The 17,530-nt window shown below is 43.6% G+C and overlaps 1 protein-coding gene across 5 annotated transcripts in view; it reads left to right on the top strand.

Moving 5' to 3' along the window:
• The first annotated feature begins 893 nt into the window (after positions 1–893).
• LOC137871969 (dnaJ homolog subfamily C member 13) overlaps positions 894–17,530 on the top strand; it is a 28,285-nt gene continuing 11,648 nt past the window's right edge. For 2 of the 5 annotated variants that reach the window (XM_068710112.1, XM_068710116.1), the window contains exons 1-23: positions 894–1,048; positions 4,029–4,109; positions 9,230–9,305; positions 10,081–10,230; positions 10,618–10,659; positions 10,760–10,960; positions 11,094–11,300; positions 11,581–11,676; positions 11,929–12,020; positions 12,245–12,411; positions 12,524–12,603; positions 12,698–12,867; positions 12,971–13,003; positions 13,783–13,882; positions 13,980–14,087; positions 14,208–14,363; positions 14,470–14,526; positions 14,634–14,755; positions 14,948–15,023; positions 15,201–15,296; positions 15,402–15,542; positions 16,513–16,530; positions 17,373–17,455. In XM_068710112.1, coding sequence (XP_068566213.1) covers positions 4,042–4,109; positions 9,230–9,305; positions 10,081–10,230; positions 10,618–10,659; positions 10,760–10,960; positions 11,094–11,300; positions 11,581–11,676; positions 11,929–12,020; positions 12,245–12,411; positions 12,524–12,603; positions 12,698–12,867; positions 12,971–13,003; positions 13,783–13,882; positions 13,980–14,087; positions 14,208–14,363; positions 14,470–14,526; positions 14,634–14,755; positions 14,948–15,023; positions 15,201–15,296; positions 15,402–15,542; positions 16,513–16,530; positions 17,373–17,455 — 2,339 coding nt within the window. In that variant the 5' untranslated portion in view covers positions 894–1,048; positions 4,029–4,041. The remainder of the gene's footprint in view (positions 1,049–4,028; positions 4,110–9,229; positions 9,306–10,080; positions 10,231–10,617; positions 10,660–10,759; positions 10,961–11,093; positions 11,301–11,580; positions 11,677–11,928; positions 12,021–12,244; positions 12,412–12,523; positions 12,604–12,697; positions 12,868–12,970; positions 13,004–13,782; positions 13,883–13,979; positions 14,088–14,207; positions 14,364–14,469; positions 14,527–14,633; positions 14,756–14,947; positions 15,024–15,200; positions 15,297–15,401; positions 15,543–16,512; positions 16,531–17,372; positions 17,456–17,530) is intronic. The other 3 variants (XM_068710115.1, XM_068710114.1, XM_068710117.1) reach the window with 3 other exon arrangements.

Here is a 17,530-nt window from a genome sequence, read left to right as displayed (position 1 = left end):
TTCGATCATTGCAAGGGAGTAAAAGTATGCAAAGCAAACAATTGAATCAGAGCATAAAAACGTAATGTATAATAAACCAAAAAAGCTAAAAGAAAAGCATTACAATAAAACATTGTGGGCTTGCACAAACATGAGAAGTTGACAGATGTATTTTAACTAAGTTGTTGTTGTACAGTAGAAAGTATATATCAGGAAAACACGATAATTTATATATATTTACTTTTTGCAAAGAATTGAAGATCTTTGATCATTTGAATCCCTTTTTTTCCACTGCGATAGAACAAAAGTGTGTATGTGCCTGTATATAAGTGTATGTGTGGCCAGTTAATGTTTGTCCTGGTCTCAATCTTCATGTAGGCCCAACTGGTGTAAACTGCTACTATAGCGCAGATATTGCTGCATTGTAGGGACAGTGCCCCTAGAGGGCACAATCATCTTTCTTTCCTCAAGTGCATCTTTTTACCGAGCAAGCTACTGATACCTGGAAACCTGCAAAAGTAAAATAATAAAATAAAAAGAACAAATGAATAATAATATTAGCCATAGTAATAGTCATGCTTATAATAATGATAATAATTGAGGTTGAATTAAGTGTTTTTACAACCTACTATAAGATATCAAGAAGCACACAATGCAGAGGTAGAACTAGTGCAATTCAGTTTCCACGTCATCAGATCAATTCACAGAGATGACTAAGAAAGTTCATTCTAATAATGTGATCAATTACAGCATCAGTCTGTATCAATACAAACACCGATGAAACATGATGCAAATCTTGATCTTGGGTTCGCATCTCGACAATTCCGCGTTCCGACAAAACCCAATCAGCTGACAGCCGCATGACAGGCAGGGCCTCACGCGTGCGCAGTAGCACACTTCTTTGGTATGAGGAATATGGCAGCGTCCTGAGCCCTGTTGGGGGGAATACGGCGTAACTGAGCACCTTCAGCATCAGAGTGGGAGAAACTGAGAAGCACCCAAACGCACTCAGAGGAGGGTGGGGGGGCTGCGGGACGGCTACGACTAACACCCGTTAGCGAGTTTACAGGTAAATGCACCCGTTACCACCTGCCACTGCCTCCAAGCCATCTTCTCCATGTTTGCTTGATTGAACCCCGCCGCTAATGCTACCAGCTAGCTAGCTCCCTCCACAGGAACCTGAGTGATTTTACTAGCTAGCCGCTAGCTTACGGCTAACCCACAACGTTAGCCTGCCACAGCCCCTTTTTTTTGCATTTGGCAAACAAACGCTGCTGACATACGTGTCTGTGCTATCTGGTGTTCTAGTTAGGAGGAGCAGCGGCAGTGTCGACATCGCTAAAAAAACGGTGCTGTCGTGCTTGTTTTTAGCCTCGGTTGAACCGCGTAGGCCCGCTGCAATGAAGCAGAATTTGGCTAAGCGCTTGAGATCCAGGTAACGTTAATACTGCTCGTCGTGGATTTACTTGACAGATCGGGACCCCACCGTACATCCTCTAAAGGATTTAAGTTTCATCCATTTCGTGCAACGTCCATATTTAACATATATCGCTTGTCAAAAAGCTGCAGGTTTATTATATTTTGCAAGCAGGTGATTCATGACAGAGCCATGTAAAATGAAGTAGAATCAGTGTCCGACCTTACGGTGGCCAGAGAGATTGCTTCATGTAATTGGCAAATACAGAGGGGGCATTACAACACGTCTTAAGTGCAGACAAAGCTTTCAAGAGGAAAACCACACTGCAGAAAACATCCATGTTCCTGGCTGTGTCAAAACTGTAGGATATTTGATTAATATGTGATTCATCCAGAGCTGCCCCTGATGATGATCATGTGCTTTTGTATAAAATGGTTAGGGCCATATAATGACGTTATGGCAGATGATCCTTTGACCCTTGTACCCACGCCGATGCTGAAGCAGTTTTCATATTCTTTATATTGTTCTTTTTCAAAAGGAATCAGGTGATCCAGCTTTTCTTTTTTTTTTTTTTTTTCCCAGCAGCTGTGGAAAAACAGGATGGACATAAATAGGCTAAAAAGCATAAGAGCTCTTCACACGGTAACAAGTGTTCACCGTCGTGACACTTCCAGGATCTAAACCTGTGGCTGTAATCTAGTTAGTCAGTACCTAACCAGTAATATGCAGTTGACAGTTTGTTTTCACGAGGTCAGATTGGTCCCATTTAGAGGTTTGACACAATCCTATCAAAAAAATAAATAAAAGAAGCTGTTTGTTAAAGTTTCTGAAAAGTTGTGAGACCTGTCTGGAGCAAGTTATTATGTAAATGCTATGTGCGTTTGCTCTGGGCCTGGTACCATTTACATTTGTCTTCACTGACTTCACTGACTTTTTTTTTTTTGCTTAACTCTTGTCAAAGACATCCCATGAATAATGTGCTATTCATCTGCATACAAGTAGGAAGAGGTGGGAGGGGGGTGGTCACATGACCCAGTCCTGGAATCAGCCATGGTCTCTCAACCCAGTAATGTAATAAATAAAGAAAAAAACTGCACAGCCCTCTGCTGCAGTAAGGGTCACGCTGTGCACTGCTTGCTGCTAACATCTCCTATTGTGCTTTGGATTAGATTCATTATGCAGCGGCATGAATGAGTGTTTGAAAAAAACACAAACTGTTGAAGCTAAACTTGGCTCTTGACTGTTCCTTGCACCTTTTTTTTTGTTTCTCCAGCACAGGCGTCAATTATTGAGACGCCGACACTGGCTCATTTTTTTAAGGATCCTCGTCCGGTGCTGTGGCACCTGACTGTAGCTTGTGTGTGTGTGTGTGTGTGTGTGTGTGTGTGTGTGTGTGTGTGTGTGTGTGTGTGTGTGTGTGTGTGTGTGTGTGTGTGTGTGTGTGTGTGTGTGTGTGTCCAGCCGTCCCCTCGGTTAACGGTGGTTTCCATCATTTGGGGCTATTCTGCTGTCCCCCTGCTTCAGTCGCACACTAAAAAAAAAAGGAGAGGAAGAAAAACAGGAGTCTAATGTTTTTTTTCCAGGATCCTGCCAGAGTGCTGACACAGGTTCCCCTTGTCACAGTGCAGCCGCCAGCAGATTACTGCAGTGAGGATAGGAGAGGCAGTTATGCTCCCAGTTTGCTCTATTCTGGTCTTTTGACTGTTTTTTTTCTTTTAATGCCTTCATCTTTAATTTGTTTGAAACAATCTGTCACAACATATCAATGTCAACCATCCCACTGATGCCTTGTGGTTTGTCCTGGTTGTATTTAGTGACAAAAACAAGGATCCTACTTAATCTAAAGTCCAGGCTTGAGAGCATCTGTTAAAGTTACATTACAAGGATTTTCATTCAAATAATGCTCTGGGCCAAAACGCCGAGACACGGCCTTACCCCTGTTTATCTAAAGCAATCGATAGGCCACACTGGCTTTGCACCAGACTTTATTGACACATGCTCAGCTGGTGCACTGTTGTGTGTGTGTGTGTGTGTGTGTGTGTGTGTGTGTGTGTGTGTGTGTGTGTGTGTGTGTGTGTGTGTGTGTTTTTTTTGTATGTGGCTATGATATAAGACTGGAATGAAAAGACCTTTACCTCCTCTCTGTTTGGCTGAGGTATGCCTCTTTTCAGAGTGAGCCCGTGAAAATGCACACACCAAGAGGAGAGCGTGGATGTCGGAGAGCGGTTTGTAAAAGTCATGTGCCGCCCAGCTGCCTTGATGCTACGGCTCAGAGCTGAACTAACGACGGCGATGAGGAGTCGGTTAGTCGTGGAGAGACGGGGCTCCTCTGTCGTTGGATAATCGTCTGAAGCACAGAGAGTCTGGTGGGAGTCTCTCTCTTCGAGCTGCAGAATGTTGAGCGGCTGTGTGAAGCGTGTGCTGCGGTATATTGGAATGTGCGATACCTAAACTTGATGTAGTAATGACCTGTGAAGGCGCTAGGTTGTTTGGTGGCTTCTTATAGGGCTGACGTTAACCGAGACACGCTGGTTATCGTCCTTCCCTTCTGTTGTGTAATTAAACATTTCCTCTAATGTTCAAATGAAGATCTTCCACCTATTTATCTTCTGACCCCTTTTCTGCTCCGTAGGTCCTGTGAAAAGATGAATGTCATCAAAGAAAACAAAGACATGGCCTGTTTCTACACCACCAAACACTCCTGGAGGGGAAAGTAAGGCCCACAACTTTTCTTCTTTTATTCAACCCCACCACTGATCGGGTGTCAGGCCTGGCTGCATTGTGTACCCCACAGCTTCTTTGTATTGGTTTACAACAACATTGACCTGATCCCATCATCACCTTGGCGAAGACAGACAATCCTGAAATCCTGACTCAGTACTTCCATTGTGTTGACTTCCTTATGACGGCCAGGTCTGCAGACCACTGTCAGCTAGTCCAGAGCAAGACATGCTGAAATGAATCTATTGTACGGATACAAAAATGAAAAACACACAAGTTACCCAATGGTACATTTATATGCTGTTTATGAACATTGTATTACATCATGAGTAAGGACATCATTTCCCTGTACAGTAGAGTACTGTGCACTGATATCTTGGTACACAAGATACACTCAATATGCCTTCTTTCATGTGTACTAACTTCCTTTTAAAGATTACCAGGAGTTGCACATTAATATATTATAATCTTGATTTGATTTTTTATGTTTCATTCTCTCAATAGACATTTTATTTTCAGAATTTAAAAACGTCTCTGTTTACTCATGTGTGTACAGTATGCGTCGGGTGAAGCTGTTGTCATATTGCCCTCATGTGAACACGTTTAGAGGCAGTGATGGATGAATTGCTAGACTACATTACAAGGGGAGTAAGACCAACAAACTGTATCTATGCTGTCAACATCTGTCCGGATGACCCAATGTCCTCGATCATCTGGTGCGTAGGCTATCTGTTTACGTTTTATAGATTAAAGCTACATTACACACTGAAGCCAGTACAGGCCTGAAACTAGATGAGACTTGCTGTAGATGCTTGGTGGCCCTTAAAGCCAAAGGATGGACCAGTGTGAGCGGTGAGCCAGTGGGATCACATTACCGATACCTGCTTTCTAAACGTCTTTGGGCCATTAAGGCCTGCCTGTTGACTCCGGTAACTTAAGCAGGGGCTGCAGAGCGTTAGCCATCATCAGAGCGTCATCCCGCTAATGCTTCCTGAAGCGTCCGCCGGAGACGAGCGCTGATGTATGTGTGGTGGACAGCGGGGAGACCGTTCACAACGTTTGTCGACACGGTGTCCGCTGACCTGGGTCCAGCTCTGGTGAACGGGCATCTCCGTCAGCCATGGGACATCATTTATTGATATTAACATTTAAACGTCATTTAGGAGACTCTCAAGAAGAGAGAGAAATAACAAAGAGACAGAAAGACGAGAGAGCACAGGACAAGAGAGAGAGAGAGAGAGAGACATAATAATAGATTTATTTGGTGCTTAATGTCGTTGTGGGATTTGTCGGGGAAGCTTAACATCAGTGTACGATTGCTGACAACCAGAGGTGAACTTTTTGACTGCAGGCTCATGTGAATGTGTCCAACGCAATTCAGTAGATCGGCGTTATCTGCCCGTCTGCAGAGCGCACACAGAGCTTGAATAGGCGAACAGAAAGGGAAAGTGTCAAGTCAGGATATCCTCTTTCATTCTGCTTCACACCATCCTCAGATATTGTGGGCGTGGCAGATAAAATGAAAAATGCCTTTTTTTTAACCCTTTTTAGATCACATCCCCAGTCGCACTGTGCACCTATTGAACAATATATGCAAATCTTTTACAAAACATCCATTTCTTCATCATTTTTTTCCCCCTATAAGACACAATATGAAGTGCGCTTACATAAGCTAGCACCGCCCACCTCCAACCAATAATATAATTTTCATCATTCTGTGCACAACCGTGACCCGACTCCGCTGCACACGGCACTGAGTCTGCAAACAGCTGAAGTGAAAGTACAGCGTAGTTGGTTACCTCACTGACATGCTGGAGGTGTGCAGCCTGTTGTTTCGCTCTTCATCTAACCGCTCACCGTGTGGCTGCTCCCACTTTTCTTTGATGAACGATTGACATTTAGTGTCGAGCTTCACCTACAAACTCATCGCATTTCCTGTGACTACTTCGTGATAGAAGTGAACTCGTGTTTCCTCAGTTAAATGCTTTTTTTTTTTTTTTTTTTTTATAATATAAATACAGGTTTTTTTTCCCGTAAATGTTGCCACAGACAGCCAGTCTGTAACACTGCAGATGTATGAGCATTGCAACACTTTCATCAGCAGGCCGAAGGCTCAATCACCATTGTGTTAACGGACCTTTATTTCAATACAAATTTCAATTGATTGCAGCTTGTATGTGGCAGATTGGTCAGCAGACGGGGAGAGTATTCATCTGTTCTGCAGGGAGTTGAAGGAGAATGCTTTGTAGTCTGGTGTCCTTTATTACATGTCTAATACAACAGCTGTTAACTGTTGCAGTTTTGCTTGAGTGCAGCTTCTCTCTCTCTCTCTCTCTCTCTCTCTCTCTCTCTCTCTCTCTCTCTCTCTGTGTGCTCACGCTCATGGTTAATTCACGTCCCGTGACTCCGGCTTGCAGAGGTTTAGATTTGTCTAATTCACGATTTCTGACACAAATTGATCGTCTCGGAGTCTTCTGTCATTTCAGGGTTTTCAGGCACGGCAGCGCTTCTCTACTCTTTGTCAGAGCATGAATATGCAAATCAGAAATCTCTTTTTGAATCTTCTTTGAATGCCTTCAATCGTCCAACAATAAGGAAGCTACAGATGCTCCATTTTTCACTAGCCGTTTACATACCAGTGCAACTATCCCCTTTCCTTGTATTTATATATATTGAAGTATTTTCCGTTGTTTCCGACATTGTTGAGGGTCTGTTGCTCACGTTCAGCTCTCCTTCCTAAACTCTTTAATTCCCTGAGATCTAGTGTTTGTTGGGGGATGGTGTCGTGTTGTCCGAGCTTTTTATGTGGTCAAACAAATCTTCAGCTCAGTCTTCTCTGTGAGAAGTTTTGTTTAAAGTTGGAGAGGCAGTTGTTATTCAGAGACAGGAAGTTGCTCAATGTGATACATTATGAAATCCCTTAAAGTGGAAGGAAAAGCTTTGTAAGACGATCTGTACAGTACGGCTGAATGAAGAGTATCACAAACTATATCTTTGTAGTTCTCGTTTCTGCTCGTGTGGAACAGCTAAAGGACTACACCACAGTTCTGAATCCTTTAGTACAAATCACATCTTCATTACATCACTACTGACCATTTTTCAAGGTATACTGTCACAGATATTTCGATGTTTGTGAATGTTTTCATACTCTCAAGACGTTGGTTTCCATTCATTCCAGTCCTGCTTTATTTATGTCAAACAAACTAAACAGTTACAAGCAGGCATGGTGCAGCCAAACACAAGGTAATTTCAAATCTCTGCTTGGTTGATTTTCATATCTTTGTATGAATGGAAATCTGAACCACACCCGCATGTGTTGTGAAATGGTGAGCAGTGTGTCTGTGATTTGTTGTAGCTAAAGCATAAAGAAACTCTGGTGAGGTTATTTAAATCCCCGCGGTCTCCACATGTTATAATAAATGTACTAATTCACTTTAATCTCAACTCATCCCACCGTCCAACATGCTGGCTTTATTTTTTATTTTAGCAGGTGAATTTGGCTTCTAAGTCTTTGGAGAATGTCCACAGAGAATGAATAATTAACTCCGTTTGTGCTGACACCTCGTTAAACCAGCAGAGAGAGAGAGAGAGAGAGAGAGAGAGAGAGAGAGAGAGAGAGAGAGAGAGAGAGAGAGAGAGAGAGAGAGAGAGAGAGAGAGAGAGAGAGATCAGGGTCTCAGATTTTGGGGCGCAAGATGACAGAAAAGCTAAACTCGGTGTGTAGCATAGACGGTTAGGACTAACTGAATATATCTGAACATGGGAGCAGAAAGGACGTGACATGTGTATAGTTGTCAGCCGCTGCCTGACCTGCCTGTTTATGTTAGTCATGTACTCAAGTTTGAATGCGTTCTGCAGAAGTAACCTCTCCTTTTGACTTCCTTTTTTACTACAGTTACTTAACTGTTTTTTTGATTGGACTAGCTGGTAGCTGCAGGCCTCTTAATGTTGTCCAGGCCCAGAGAGGATGTGCAAGAAAGAAAGGAGCCTAGTCAGCATGTTCACTGTGCAGGCTGATAGTGCTTTGAAAGGTGCTGCAAGAACATGTTGTACATGTATGAACGTGCATTTATACCAGATACAAATACACGTTTACATTTAACACTCCCCAAATCTAAAAACCTCACCAAACCTTTTTTATTTTTTACGTAACCAAAACTCACAAATGATCCATTTTCAAATCAAACCGCAGCCTGAATGTTATGAATTGGGAAAAAATGTGTTGGCAATGATCACACACACACACACACACACACACACACACACACACACACACACACACACACACACACACACACACACACACTCGCACTCGCACTCAAAATGCAGAAAGATTGACAAAATTGAATTTCACACTTCCTTCCTGCAGTGTGAGAAAGCCCCACTCTCTCAGCTCTTCCAATGAATCAGTGTGAGTTGTTTTCAGAGTCAAAGAGTGACTCATTAACAAACGGTTAACGTACGAGAAGTAGCAACTTTTTTTTTTTTTTTTTTTTAAAGTCACTTGAGAGACAGAGTGTGGTAAATACACGCAAAGATTAGCAAATTCCCTCGTAGTAAGGGAAGGGTATCGTGGGTAAATATTCAGATTTCACAGCTGCTTTGCCTCAGCCTGGTATTACATGTTCTGTACTGAATGGTGAGAATTAAGGCTGCATGTTAATGAGGTTCAGTTCAGCTAACTGTGAGGCTATCGCAGCTTTGAAAGTGGCAGCTAGTCATCTCCTCATCATTTTGACATGCTGTCTGTGCTTCATGTCAACCATTACCTGTAAACTGGCATAATAAACCTGTAATATGAATAATATCATAAGCTAACTGAGCCCCAGTGATGTCACCATGTCCTACAGGAGTAAATGGAGCTCCTCTCACACCGTCCTGCCCATGTAATGGAGCTCTATTCACATGACGAGATGTTGTATTTTACAACACAAGTGCTCCGAGCTAACTGGCTCTGTTAGCGTTGCTTCAGCTAACCCCCCCCCCGTTTCTGAAAGACCGCCACACGCATTCAGCCACTTCCACGCGTTCACAGCGAGTGTTTTTTTGCCCGTGCCGCTGTGGGTGAGGCGTGGGCCCGTGTTTGTGACTCATCCCATCTCTGCGTTCCAGGTACAAGCGAGTCTTCTCAGTGGGGACGCACGGCATCACCACTTACAACCCCGCCACGCTAGAAGTAACAAACCAGGTGAGTGTGTATGCAGCCCGTCACACAGGAACTCCAGAGTCCTTCAGGAACCTCCTCGCCACGGCGGCTATCGGCGCCTCGCTGGCCCTTCTGGGGATGTGCTCCTCTTAGTTACATGTGACTGTTGAAAATCCATTTGAAGCGCATTGCTCTTTTGCTAAAAGCTGAAATGTCGTATTTTTTGCCTCCTTGGAAAAAAAAATCCCACACACAGTACTGCCTGTCTCTTCACTGATTAGAGCATGAAACGTGTCCTAATCAATACCCATCAGGCATGAAACCTCCTCGATGAGCCGCCTCAGGCAGGAAGATGTCTAAAGGGGATTTAGCATTGTTGTCGTTTTGAAGAAATAATTATATCAAGCGGTGTAAAAATAACATTGGTGACACTGTTTATCACGGTTTAGCTTTCTATTTTAGCTTTTCTTTATAAGCAGTATATACATATGAGTTTATTACACACAGTAATGTAGTTGTACAAATACATTTTAAGTGTTCAGAATTTGTCAGCAATTATAAATGATCTTATAAAGACATATTTTATATTATTACAACTGTGTTTTTCTATATTACCATTCATTATATGTTCATTTACCAGCCTCCACAGGAGGTATGCAGTAAATACATAATAATGTGTAATAAACCATGATGAGATGTTTGTATACTGCTTATGAAGGACTTAAAGTACCAGAACATGTTATTTCATGTTCAAACTGCTGGTGTGTGACTCTTAATGGTGTGTTTGTCTCTCTGTTGTTGCCGTCCACGGTACCAGTGGCCTTACGGGGACATCTGTGGTATCGGCCCGGTAGGAAAAGGTCAGGGAACGGAGTTCAACCTCACATTCCGCAAAGGCAGCGGCAAGAAGTCCGAAACGCTCAAGTTCTCGACGGAGCACCGGACGGAGCTGCTCACAGAGGCGCTGGTGAGGAGACGAACTCTCATTCACTTCACATTCACGATGGTCTGCCTGCATCATAGCTGCACATTTTGCTGTGTTGTCTTTTTTAAAAAAAAAAAAAAGTCACTTAATGTACGACGCACTGTTTGGAGATGCAGTGCTTGCGAATCACAGGACCTTTGACTCACTGGAGGTGTTTATCACAAACATGAATCAGCAGATAGTTTTGTTGATGTGAAGAAATAATGTGAGGATAATGAGGAGGAGGAGGAGGAGCATCTCCCCATGGAACTCATTAAATGTATTTGTAATTCTGCAATGAAGAGAACACTTCATCAGCGTTACAAAAGGGATGATTTAAGAGATTTCTGTGTACATTAACTCTTAAATGTAATACCTTTTTGTTTACAGAGATTCAGAACAGAGTTTTCGGAGGGGAAAATAACTGGCAGGGTAAGTACTGAGATCTATAAAGAAACATTATTCATTAAACTATATGTTTTGCCACTGCGGTGACACTAAAATGACCGTCTTTCAACACGTGTGCTCACAGCGTTACAACTGCTACAAGCACCACTGGAGTGACGTGCGGAAGCCCGTGAGTTTGGAGGTGACGCCGGGCGGCATCGACCAGATCGACCCGCACACCAACCGGGTGGTGTGTTCCTACGACTACCGAAACGTGGAGGGATTCGTCGAGGTCTCTGATTACCAGGGAGGGTTCTGCATCCTTTACGGGGGCTTCAGCAGGCTGGTATGCTTTCATGGAGTTAATTGTTCATGCAAATTTGTCCTCAAAGTATGTTTATGAACCCTGAACGTGTGATCCTAACATTTCCTTTCACCTCCCCTCTCCCCCCCGTCGCCTTTTTTTTTTTTACTCTCAGCATCTGTTTGCCTCGGAGAACCGGGATGACATCATCCGCAGCGCCATAGAGCATGCTGGGAACTTCATCGGTATCACACTACGGCTGAGGAAGGAGGCGCTGACCTTTGAGGATTTCGTGACGGACAGGTTGGGGAAGTACAGCTCGGACGAGAGCATCACCTCACTGGCCGAGTTCGTGGTGCAGAAGATCACCCCTCGACACCCGGTCAGCACCGCCTCTCCTTGTTCCCCGCAGTGCTGTACGGCAGGGGTTCTCAACATGAGGCCCGGGGACCCACCAGGACTCCCTTAACAGATCGTTTACGTCTTGGGTCTACTTGAAAAATGTGCAGCAGTTTCATTTGCCTGTTTGATATACGATCGTACTTTTTAAGATGGATTTTATTGGAAAGTTTTGAGCTTTTAAGAGCGAATTAATAACGCAAAAAGATACAATAGTCAGTTTAGTTTTGTTAGTGTTATGAATTGCCCGTCTCTGTCCTTAGGAGCCCGTTAAGCGTATTCTGGCCCTGACGGAGACTTGTCTCGTGGAGAGAGACCCGGCTTCATACAACATAGTCACCATCAAACCCTTCGGAGAGGTGAGCACCAAGTCATCAAAAGCTCCAAGCTGAAATGTTTACACTCACAAGCACTAGTGCGGGCTCTACTTGTACTCCTCTGAAGAAGGATCTTAATAGAACTGTCTGTCTATGTTTCATTATGTATGAATTGCCTCACTGCAAGGTAACAGATGAAAGCACTTGAGTCTGTGTGTTTTGAGTAAACTTTTCCCTCCCTCCGCTCTTTTTTTTTTCTTCTCACTCTTACCCTCTTGTATCACCTCCCTTCAGGTATTTGCTCTCATCTGTGACGTAGACAACCCTCAGGTGTTTACAGTTGAATTCATCCGAGGTCAGATCAGAAAGTATTCCTCCACAGAAAGGTACGCATACACCCGTCTTTATGTGTTTAGTGACACTACAGGCCCTGTGGGTTTCATTCAATGTTCTCATTAGCCTTTTTTTTTTTCCTGTAATAATCTAATTTACAAGATGAGTAACTTGCTCGTGTGCGTGAGTCTGCTGCACCGCCTTTACACTCTCCTGTTGTTGTTGTGTGCTCACTGGTCGTTCGTAATGCATTCAAGCTGCGTCTGTGCGTCTGTAGGGACTCCTTGTTAGCCAGCCTACTCGATGGAGTCCGCGCATCAGGCAACAGGGACGTGTGCGTCAAAATGGCCCCCACGCAGCGAGGGCAAAGGTGGGGTCTACTGAGCATGCCCGTGGACGAGGAGGTGGAGAGTTTGCATCTCAAATTCCTGGCGGCGCCTCCTAGTGAGTTCAAGCACTGCCTCTCATGAGATTGGAGAAGAACGTCTTTTTTTATTGTTCTTGATGCCTGCATGTTCTCTTGTTTAATGGTTCCATCCCTCGTTCCTTTGCTCAGACGGAAACTTTGCAGATGCAGTGTTCAGATTCAACGCCAACATCTCCTACAGTGGAGTGCTGCACGCAGTAACCCAAGATGTGAGTGTGTTCAAGCCATGCGATTTATGTCTGTCGACCAGAGCACAATTCACACTAATTTCCCTGTCGTTATCTCTCCTTTTTTTTTTTTCAGGGTCTTTTCTCTGAGAACAAAGAGAAGCTCATCAACAACGCCATCCTGGCTCTTTTGTCCCAGGAGGCCGAGCTGCCGGCTCTCAACACTGAGCTGGAGAGCCATTTCCAGGCCATTCGACGCTTGGTGGCCTCCAAGGCGGGCTTCCAGGCTTTCACCCAGCTGCCCAAGTAAGAATTCAGCAGTAGTCCCCACTGTATCCTCCTGCTTTTATTTCTTTGAAGTGTACTTTGTGTTGAGCTGCTGGTAACAGGCATGCTCTGTCATTCCAAGGTCTGGTCAAGGGTCTGGAGTCACAGATGCAACGTAAATATGAATCCATACATCTCAGTCTGCCCTTTTGCCTGTCTGTTTCTTATCCTTCTCGCTCTTTTCCAAAGTCTCTCTCTTTGCTGTCTATCGATCAGCTTTCTCCTCTTTTATCTTTGTTCTGCTTTCATCTCAGGCTTTTAGACAGGCACTTCAGAAGGGAGGTTATGTCCCTTCACTGTGTTCAGTAGAGCTGTCTGCCTGGATTTGTCTTGACCTTCCTCTCTCGACATCTCACACTCTTGTTTTGTTTTTTTTTCCTCTCCCGCTATCTGTTTTGCCCATTCTATCCTCTTATATTTCTGCACATCACAACATTGAAGAACCCCATAGTCTTTTCGGGTCACTGAGATGTATGAGAGGAACTGTATTTACTGTTTATTATTTGTTCCTGCGAAGCAAATGAGAATTGGTTTTCCTGGAAGATTCATTGCCAGAGTAGCTTGGTGTTTCCCTCAAAACAACCAACAAGACACAGATCACTACAAAGAAATAAATGGTTCAGTTCTGCTTTAAGGGAAACCTCTTTCATATTGTTACACTTAGTAGTTCGGTTCAGTAGAAGATGTGACACCTTTTTATGAGCAAAAGAAACAACAAGCCACTTCTGAAGCAATGAATTCTTTGTGTATCCAACCCCAGACCTCTTTTCAATAACACATTCTTTGTATTGTTTGTATTATGTTGCGTTTCTGTTGTTTGTGATTAACGTCTTCGAGGCACGGCCGTCTTACCGGCGCTGGTAAATCTGTGAAATGTTTGTTTGTGTGTTCTAGGTTCAGGGAAAAGTTGGGAGTAAAGACGGTAAAAGCTTTAAAAAGGAACAACAACAGTGTGACGCACGCTGCTGTCGACATGCTCTGTGCGCTTATGTGTGTAAGTATCCCCGAAACATCTGGACGTCAGCCATCTATCAGGGTTTGTCTTTTATCTGACAAGTGTGAGACGTTGTTCTTTGTGCGTTTCTTTGCAGCCGATGCACGATGACTATGACCTGAGGCAGGAGCAGCTGAACAAGGCCTCTCTGCTGTCCTCCAAGAAGTTTCTGGAAAACCTCCTTGAAAAATTCATCACTAATGTGGTACTTTTCACGTTATTGTCAGTTTCTCAAGTACAAAAGTTGTCTAGTTTCATAAACCTCATGTTTGGAATTTTGCGTGTGCATCCTAAATCTAAGCTCTTATTCTCTTTTTGTTTTCAGGACCATGGAACGGGAGCGCTGGTCATCAGCTCCTTACTGGACTTCTTAACCTTTGCCCTCTGCGCCCCCTACAGTGAAACCACCGAGGGGCAGCAGTTTGACATGCTGCTGGAGATGGTTGCCTCTGATGGACGCACCTTGTTCAAACTCTTCCAGGTAGTCTAGTCATGTGACTCAACCTTTTCCCCCTCTAATTATAATGGTGACATGATATATGTTCAGTAGATGCTTGGGTGTTGAATTATGTTGTCTTTATCGTCAGCATCCCTCGATGGCAATAGTGAAGGGGGCAGGCTTGGTGATGAAGGCCATTATTGAGGTAAGCCTTTCTGTGGGTTAGGTGGATTACGGTGTCGATGATTTCATGATGATTAGAGCGTCTTTATGCTTTATGATCTTTACCAACCTGTGTTTGTTTAAATGTAGGAGGGAGACAAGGAAATAGCCACCAAGATGCAGGACCTGGCCTTGAGTGAAGGGGCTCTTCCCCGGCATCTGCACACCTCTTTGTTCACCATCAGCGCTGACCAGCGGATGCTTACCAACAGGTCCAACCTCAATAAAATCCACACACTCACACACACACAATGATTTGGATTTGTTGGTACCAGCAGCTAGTTAATTCTCTCTATTTTAAGTAAGAAGAACACTCATTGTGTGTCATGGTAGACGGCTTAAGTTTCTGCAGTGGATAAACAAGAAGATGTGTTCTCAAACCAACAACTTGTACAATTTCTCAGGCAGCTGAGTCGTCACCTGGTGGGACTCTGGACGGCAGAAAACCCTGTTGCCATGAACCTCCTGAAAAGGATACTGGTAGGTCTGCAGATCAGCCCATTCCAGACTTTAAAAGGTTTGATGCTCGTGACAGAAGCCATCAGTGTAATATGATGCCGGCAAAGCACTCCGGGATGTAGGCCAATGCTTTTCCCTGGCAGCGGAGGCACCCTGTTTAAGTCTTAACCCATTTCGCTTTGTCTTGTCCGCTGTCAGCCAACAGGCCTGCTGGCTTACCTGGACAGCCCCGATCCAGTCCCGGAGAAAGACGTGGATCGAATGCACATCCGAGACAACTTGAAACTTGCCCAGGTATCTGCAGAAACATCGCATCACGGCTGTACATTTTTGCAGAGTGAACAAACGGCTCGATGAGAAAGTATTTACCGTCTATAATTTAATATTTGTTTCCCGCAGGACCAGCTAAATCGAAACAAGGTGCCCGAGTGGCAACGGATGGCCGGCAAAGCAGCCAAAGAGGTGGAGAAGTTCGCCAAGGAGAAGGCCGATATAGTGTTGATGCACTGGAGGGATAAAATGGGCATAGCCCAGAAGGAGGTGAGGATATATTTATCTCTGTAAAGAGGCTGAGGGGCTGATTTCCCTGTTATCAATCGGACAAGCTGCTGCTGCTGCTGTCTGCTCAGGTGTCTCTCAACTGTTGCATCCTCCTGCTGACGCTGAACATTACTGCAGGCTGCAGACTCAATAACACTCTTTTCAGCTGCTGCTGTTTATTTTGCATGCAGAGCGGCGTCAGCTCTGACGCTGCCTGATTTTGGGGAAACGGTACATGTCAAGATACAATCGTATGCTTTTTTTTTTTTTCCTGTTCCTTGCATATCTGCTGTTCAAACTGCTTTTGCACATTTTCATGTTTTCCATTACAGGCATGTCTGAATGTGACCGTGTTGTTTTAATTCAAAGGTCACTTTCATTTATAGAATATCTCTGTTAGGATAATTGCACATAGTCGACATGAGGTGCTTTCAGACTGAACCGGTGTGAGTCAGTCTTCTAGAGAGTGTGTGGGTGGGTCATCTGAACTGATTCATAGAACCTTGCTGCCTGCTCTTTGATGTTTCTACAGAACTGAAATCAAATACACTTTAAAATCAAGCTAAAGCCTCTTCACTTACTTTACCCAAAATAACCCGGCTTCCTTTTCTATATTTTAGTTTTGAATGTCTCAAAATGGCCGACCGACATATTTTGATTGGCTTGCTTTGACTGAACATTCCCGAATCATCTTTTATTTCGACAGCACATGCTCCATGTATATTTGTTGTTAGCGGCAAGTAACCTTAAAAAATATATATTAATCTAGTGGATGGTCAGCTAATAAATTCTGAAGGATTTAGTGATTTATATTTTTTGTGTCAATCTCTTAGTATGATGTACTCTGGTGACATTTGACTCTTTTTGTTTCAAATCATCTGTTTGATCCGAGGAACAATAATCTCTCTGTGTTGTATCTGCCCCACCCTCCCCTTGTCTTGTGTGGTTTCTCTGCTGTCAAACAATGCAGCAGGACAGAAATAACCTGGTAAGTAGGACTGACCAATGGGATCCATGCTCTTCCATCTTCTTTCTCTCGACGAAACCTTTTCTTTCAATCATGTGGAAAAATCATCATGTGACACATTGGGTGTGTTTTTTAAATTCAGCCAGGTGATGAACTATTATCGTCTACGAGGGATGGACTCATGTGTCTTCAGATAGATGCAGGAGAAGAAGTCAAGATTTGAACATGTCTCTTCTTGTCCTGCTGTCAATAGAGGACACGTTCAGCACCTGTAGTGTTTTGTAATCGGTACATAATGACCACTTGTAGTTTGAGACATGAGTGTAATTAAGGATCTTTTCCAAGCTTCCTGTTCAGCCTCTGGAACTGTTTTCTATCATTTTTACATCGCTCACACCATTTTCCTTTCTGCAGGAATTTTTACCTAATTGCTTTATGGCACCAAAAAGAGAATCTGTTTACCTTGCAAATCATCAGTGATGTGCTCCAGTAGCAACATCCTGAGAGGCCACAGATTAATGAGAACCATGATCCTCTCTGTCTCGCCCAGCAAGAATTACAGAACACATCCAATTTTGGGATCCCATTTTGGTTTTTGTGTTTCATAACTTTGTTTTCTATGTTGGTTTGATGATACTGATGACCGTTTTTTGTCATGTTTTTTTGTCTTTAATATCTGCCTTTCTCCATCCTCAAAAACATTTGTGTTACCTTTCTCTCCGTACTGGTGCCATTTATTTCATTTCTGGTGTCCTTGTCCTTAAAGTAATGCTCATGTTGTTGCCATTTTAATAATATTAATATGAATAATTTAACTAGAAGCGACTCCTCAAAGTTTTTGAATCTTTCCTTTTTGATTTCAGAACCCAAACCAAAAGCCGGTCATCCTAAGGAAGAGACGCCAGAGAATAAAGATTGAAGTCAACTGGGAGCTTTTCTACTACAGGTACAACATGGACCCACAGAGACGTCAAGCCACACTCTAGCTTTGTTGACTCCATTGCATTGCTCATCATCCTGA

Source organism: Cebidichthys violaceus, unplaced genomic scaffold (genome assembly GCF_023349555.1).
Source record: "Cebidichthys violaceus isolate CVI_PGR_0920_01 unplaced genomic scaffold, fCebVio1.0.p SCAF_15, whole genome shotgun sequence".
Taxonomy (NCBI): Eukaryota; Metazoa; Chordata; class Actinopteri; order Perciformes; family Stichaeidae; genus Cebidichthys; species Cebidichthys violaceus.
Note: the sequence above shows the minus strand (reverse complement) of the source record. Positions and strands in the feature narration are given on the sequence as shown.